General features: G+C 52.6%; 1 protein-coding gene across 1 annotated transcript in view; it reads left to right on the top strand.

Annotated features, from left to right (window-relative positions):
- Positions 1–6,471, top strand: part of NPEPL1 (aminopeptidase-like 1) — a gene marked incomplete at its 3' end in the record, with an annotated part of 25,805 nt that extends 19,334 nt beyond the window's left edge. Inside the window, exons 6-11 of the mRNA XM_015560724.1 lie at positions 3,196–3,273; positions 4,103–4,203; positions 4,808–4,931; positions 5,154–5,330; positions 5,837–5,947; positions 6,460–6,471. Of these exons, the coding sequence (XP_015416210.1) occupies positions 3,196–3,273; positions 4,103–4,203; positions 4,808–4,931; positions 5,154–5,330; positions 5,837–5,947; positions 6,460–6,471 (603 nt within the window). The remainder of the gene's footprint in view (positions 1–3,195; positions 3,274–4,102; positions 4,204–4,807; positions 4,932–5,153; positions 5,331–5,836; positions 5,948–6,459) is intronic.

The following is a 6,471-nucleotide window of genomic DNA, read 5'->3' as shown; positions in this document are numbered from 1 at the left end:
CTCACACACACACACACACACACACACACACACACACACTGTCTTCATCCATAGGTGTACGCTTTTTGTTGCCGGGTCATACACATGTAAAATGTAGCTATTTCCATCCGCGACATGTCCCTGTGTTCGGCCACACAGGGACCATCTCAGCCTCACAGGGGACCCATAGATTTTTGATTGTTGTGTTTTCATTGTCATTCATTTCCAGGGTGTTTTTAATTTCTTCTTTGATATCTTTGGTAACCCAATCATTGTTTAATAACATGCTATTTATCTTCCAAGTGTTTGATTTTGTTCATTGTTTTTATTGTAGTTGATTTCTAATTTTATGCCATTGTGGTCTGAGAAGATGCTTGATAGGATTTTTATCTTCTTGAATTTGAAGAGACTTTGCCTGTGTTCCAATATGTGGTCTATCTTTGAAAATATTCCATGTGCACTTGAGAAGAATGTATATTCTGTAGCTTTGGGGTGCAATGTTCTGAAGATGTCAATTCCATCTGATCTAGTGAGTCATTTAGAATTAATGTTTCTTTGCTGATTTTTTTGTTTAGAGGATTTATCTAGTGGTGTCAATGGGTTATTAACATCCCCTACTATGATTGTATTGCTGGCGATCTCTCCCTTGATATCTTCCAGAAGTTTTTTTATGTATTTATGTGCTCCTGTATTGGGTGCATATATGTTTACCAGAGTTATATCCTCTTGCTGAATTGCTCCCTTTAGTATTATGAAGTGGCCTTCCTTATCACTTGTTATGGCCTTCACTTTGAGGTCTATTTTGTCAGATATAACTATTGCTACCCCAGCTTTTTTTTTTTCTTTTCATTTCCATTTACCTGGAAAAAAAAATTTCTATTCCTTCACTATCAGTTTGTGTGAGTTCTTTGTTCTGAGGTGGGTCTCTTGTAGACATCAGATATATGGGTCGTGTTTTCTTATCCATTCAGCTACCCTATGACTTTTGATTGGAGCATTTAATTCTTTAACATTTAAGGTTATTATGGATAGGTAATTATTTATTGCCATTTTAATTGTGTATTCCTGGGTTTCTCTATTTCTTCTCATTACAGCAGTCTCTTTAGCATTTATTTTAATGTTGGCTTGGTGGTGGCATACTCCTTTAGTCTTTTTTTGTCCAGGAAACTCTATATTTGACCATCTATTTTGAATGACAGCCTTGCTGGAGCATTTTAATTGTGATGTGTCTGGGTGTGGGCCTGTTTGGGATTTTCTTGTTTGGGTTCTCTGTTCCTCCTGGTCTTGTGTGACTTTTTCCTTTACCAGGCTAGGGACGTTTTCTGCCATTATTTCTTCAAACACGTTTTCTATCCCTTTCTCCCTTTCTGCCACTTCTGGCACACCTGCTTTTCGAATATTGTTATGTTTCACCTTGTCCTACAGCTCCCTTAAGCTGTCCTCCTGTTTTTTCTTTTTTTTTCTTTTTGGTTTGCTGATTGAGTTATTCTTACAACCCTGTCTTCTAATTCATTGATTCAGTCCTCAGGTTCTGCTAATCTGCTGTTTATTCCTTCCAATATATTCTTTATTTGTGCTATGTCATTCTTTATTTCTGTTTTCATAGTTACTATATCTTTTATCATGCTATTGAACATCTTTATCATCATTATTCTGAATTCTGTACTACATAAATTTCTTATCTCTGGCTCATTTATCTCTTCTGGAGAATTCTCTTGTTTTTTCATTTGGAGTTTGTTTCTTTGCCTCCCAATTTTAGCTGCCTGTTTGGTTTTGTGACTATGTATTAGGTAGATCGGCTGTGCCTCTCAATCTGTAGTGCAGGATTGTGTCAAATGCTGTTTCTGACTAATTAGATCAGGCAAGATTCAAAGCCTCCAATAATCACCTCTGTCTACAGACTGATAGGATTTTGTCTTGAATTGCCCTCAGGCAATCATCCACAGGTGTGGCAAGAGTGTTTTCAACAGGTGGGGCAATTGCTTCTGCCTGGATGCTGTTGTTATCCTGTCTCTTAATGGGCCTCAGAAACTCTGCATTGTGGTGCAAGGCATTTTCCAATGGGGTGGATCAGCTGTCTTCCCCACAGGCAAGGTCACCTGGATAGCAAATGTCTGTGTGAGAAAGATGACCTCCGCAGTGTGAGGGAATGACTCAGCACAGGTAACTGGGGTGTCTGCCTTCTGAGCTCTAATCCCAGAACTTCTGGTCCTGGCTTCTGCTCACACAGCTCCAGTCCACTCTGCCCGCCCTCTGTTGGGGCAGAAGATGGGTGGCTCCATAGGGAATTTTGTGTGTTGGCCCTTTAAGAAAGTGCGGAATTTCCAGTCTCTCCCTGGCCCACAGTAACCCTGCTGCTTCTCACAGCCAGATGTGATGTGGGTACCCTCTCAGTTCTGGTCTCTCTGCTGGGGGCCCAGCTTGGGGATTAGATCCCACAGTTCTCAGTGGCAACCCCCACAGCTGAGATATCTCTCTGGAACCTCAGTTGCTGTCTGTGGGAGCCCGGCCAGCCCTTTCGCACCTCCGCCCCTCCTACCAGCCTCTATGGGGTCTCCACTTTCTGTCCTCAGTTATCAGGTTTCTCTCCAGAGAATCTTCTGTTGACTATTCAGGAATTTTTCTTTATTTTAGGTGTAATTCGTTTGGTCCTGGGAGCATGTCTGTGTACCTTCCACTTACTCTGCCACCATTTTTAATTTCCTCTTGTGTGTTCTTTATCATCGTTCCTCTCCCTCTCCTCTGGCTCCTCCTTCTCCTCCTCCTCATTTTCCTCCTCCTCCTTTTCCTCATTCTCCTCCTCCTCCTCCTTTTCCTCATTCTCCTCCTCCTCCTTTTTTTCCTCATTCTCTTCCTCCTCATTCTCCTCCTCATTCTCTTCCTCCTCCTCTGTATTCTCCTTCTCCGCCTCCTCTTCATTCTCCTCCTCCTATTCCTCCTTCTCCTCCTCCTGTTCCTTTTTCTCCTCCCCCACAGTTTCCTTGGATAACCCCCAAAACTCTGCTCAGGTGAAAGGGTCCCCTGGTCTGTGGCCATTACTGCCGTTGCTTTTAGAGAACACCCACCTGACGAGTGAGAGTGTCCTGGCTTCCCTTCTCTAGATATTGCAGGTCTAGGGAACCCCTCTGGGCCCCAGGTGCTGAGTAGGGTGGGATGGGGCACGTGGGTACCAGTCAGGATTTACTCACTCCTATCACCCATCGGTGCTGTCCGCAGACTACCATGCCCGGGATGAAGAGAGACTGCGGGGGTGCTGCAGCCATCCTAGGGGCCTTCAGGGCTGCCGTCAAGCAGGTTAGTGGGGTCCCACTCCTGCAGTCCTGGGAGAGGAGGACCCCCATCCTATCCTTCCTGCGGAGTCCACACCCATCAGAGGCCAAAGACTCTAAAAGGGGAAGAAGTGAGGCTCCAGGGCAGCTTCTCACCTGCCCGGGGTGGTGATCGCTGCCAGTGGGTGAGGTTGGGGGATGCATGTCTTTTGGAGCCCAAAGCCCATGTCAAACAGGTAAAAAGTGTGTGTTCAACAAAGGGGTGGTGTGCCCTGACCACCACAGGGACGACTTACCTCCTAAAAGGAGCTGCTACGGCTGCTTCTAGGAGGCCCAGCTCTTCCTGTCACCAAATGTAAGGCCTCTTCTCTCTGTAGGGCCTACCTGTTTGGCTTGGTTCCTGGGAGTAAACTTAAAGTGAGAGCAGAAGTTCTTGGCAAAGTTTCTAATTAATGCCGATCAGGAGCTCAGCCTATTCCCTGCAAGAGGAGCAGAACTTGCAGGAGGGAGGGGCCCAGAGCTGGCTGCTCTTGCTTCTGCCCCACACAGCCTCGTTAGAAATGGACCTTCCTGGGGTCTCTCTGAAGCATAGCCACAAGCCACAGGCCACCGTGGTCCCGCAGGGGAGGCGGCACCTGGAGCACGAGCCATCCGCCCTCTTGTCCCCTCGCTGGCCAGCATTCACCTTGCTCAGCACTGCAGGCTCTGCCTGGGGGACAGCACCGGGCACCTGCCACCTGCCCCGCCCCTCGCCCCCCTTGCCCCGCTGCCTCCCTTGATGAGCTTGTCAGAAAGACTCCAGGGGTCCGAGCACGACCAGCCTATACTGGAGCCTCTGCCCCCATCTCCTCCAGGGTTTCAAAGACAACCTTCACGCGGTGTTCTGCTTGGCCGAGAACTCAGTGGGGCCCAACGCAACGAGGCCTGATGACATCCACCTGCTCTACTCAGGAAAGTAAGTCCACCCCTTGCTCACCACGCAGCCCAGGGCCCTCGGCCGTGCTGTCCTCTCCTTCCCAGGCCAGGCTGGTCAGCTGGAGCCATGCTGGCTGGGGGCAGAGTTCACCTTGCTTGCTCCAGCCGGGGGCAGACCCTGTTGGAGATGCTCTGTGACAGCTAGCCCCGGCCCACAGGCTGCTTGCTCCCAGGGGTGTCCAGAAGGGTGACCAAGGTCCTGGCTCAGGGGCTCAGGAACCACCCTGCTTCACTAGGGTGAGCCCTTTCTCTGCCACATGGTGCCCATCCCTGGGGTCACCCTGACAGGTAACCCTGCACTTACCTAGGGCCAGGGCACGGTGTAGATGCTGCCCACACACCCCTGTTCTCCCGTTTTACAGAAGAGGAAACTGAGGCAGGAGCTGGGTGGCTTGTCCAGATTCTAGCTAGACAGTGATGGGCGGGATTGACACAATGGCCTTTGCTCTTGACCCTGGCACTGTAGAGGGGTGGTGAGGTAGTTGCAGAAACAAGGGCTCTAGGTGGGGTCTCCCACTTCCAAAGGGACTCACTACCAGTGCCTCAGAGAGTGCCATCCTGAGTAGGGTGTCTGCTGCCCCCAGGACAGTGGAAATCAACAACACGGATGCTGAGGGCAGGCTGGTGCTAGCGGATGGCGTGTCCTACGCCTGCAAGGACCTGGGGGCTGACATCATCCTAGACATGGCCACGCTGACTGGAGCACAGGTGGGAGCCTAAGGCCACCTGGCCTCCAGGAAAGAGGGGTGCTGTCATTTCATCTTCATAACCTGGTGGGGGACCCAGGGAGGGTGCAGGTAGTGGAGCCCATGGACTGAGGCCTCGGTGCCCAGGCAGGGCGGAGGCCTTTCTCCCCTGCGTCTCTCACCACCTCTCTTGCCTTGTTTGTTCCCTCTCCTGGGGGCTCTGTCCCACTCTCCTGACCCCCAGGGCATCGCCACGGGCAAGTACCACGCTGCCGTGCTCACCAACAGCGCCGAGTGGGAGGCGGCCTGCGTGAAGTCCGGGAGGAAATGCGGGGACCTTGTGCACCCCCTCGTCTACTGTCCCGAGCTGCACTTCAGCGAGTTCACCTCGGCCGTGGCCGACATGAAGAACTCCGTGGCGGTAGGTTTGGAGTGGCTCCTGAAGTGAGGGAGCGGGGCAGGCAGGGCCCTGCTCTCAAGGTATCAGTGTGACCCCAAGAAACAGCAGCAGTGTAGACGAGGGTCACCCCCAGATCTTTGCTGTGGCTGGGCGGGAGGCAGGGGGCATCTAAAGTGGGGATATACCATTCCCTGGTCTCCCTGCCAGCGCACGCACCACGTCTGGTACTGGGCTTCCTCCCCATCGGGGGTCTGCCCGTCGTCCCCGTCAGTCCCTTTGCTGACTGCCCCTTGCCTTGGGGTGAAGGCAGACCTAAGCCCACATGCAAGGTCCTTGGGGTCCCAGGCCCCTCTCAGCTGCCACTCCTGCGCTGGACCCTCCCTAGCCCCTTTCAGACACCAGGGGAGGTGGCTGAGGATGGCAAGGTGGGTCCACAATAGGCCCTGATGGTGCTCTTGGTGGAGCCCCTCGTCCAAGCCCCCACTGCTGGGAGGGGAAGGGTCACTGTCTGTCCTCTGTCTCCCCAGGACCGGGACAACAGCCCCAGCTCCTGTGCCGGCCTTTTCATTGCCTCACACATTGGCTTCGACTGGCCTGGGGTCTGGGTCCACCTGGACATCGCCGCGCCTGTGCACGCAGTGAGTGCAGGGCCCCAGCGGGCATCCTCCCCCCCTGGTTAGGACACTTCCTTGGCTGGCCCTCCAGTCTGCTTCCCCTCCCGTCCCTCCCCTCGGCCTGGATCCCGCCATCGGATGCGCGTCCAGAGCCCTGTCTGGCTCCAGAGCTGCAGGCTGAGCTCATCGGAAACATTCTGTGTTGAGGGTCATACCGTCTATGGCCCAGCCTCCCGGCCAGCTGTGGTCCCCCCTGACCTCTGGTCTCCTCATCCCTGGGAACAGAGTGGCTGCTGTTTGCGATCCTTCCCCAGCCAGCCATTCTCAGCAGGAGCCGGGCCCTGGTCTCACCCTCCCGCACCCTGGTAAAACCTGAGTGAGGCCAGAGCACTCCTTGGTTCGAGTGTTCAGGGCAGCAGAAGGGGTCTGCAGGGAGAGTGGGGGTCCTCTCCCTGGCCCAAATCTCTCCCCGCAGAGGCGGCTCGCTGAGGGGGTCTGGCTCCCTGGCAGGGGCTCCACCTGCACTTTGTCCACAGGGTGAGCGCGCC

The sequence above is a fragment of the Myotis davidii genome, unplaced genomic scaffold (assembly GCF_000327345.1).
Source record: "Myotis davidii unplaced genomic scaffold, ASM32734v1 scaffold75, whole genome shotgun sequence".
Lineage (NCBI taxonomy): Eukaryota > Metazoa > Chordata > Mammalia > Chiroptera > Vespertilionidae > Myotis > Myotis davidii.
Note: the sequence above shows the minus strand (reverse complement) of the source record. Positions and strands in the feature narration are given on the sequence as shown.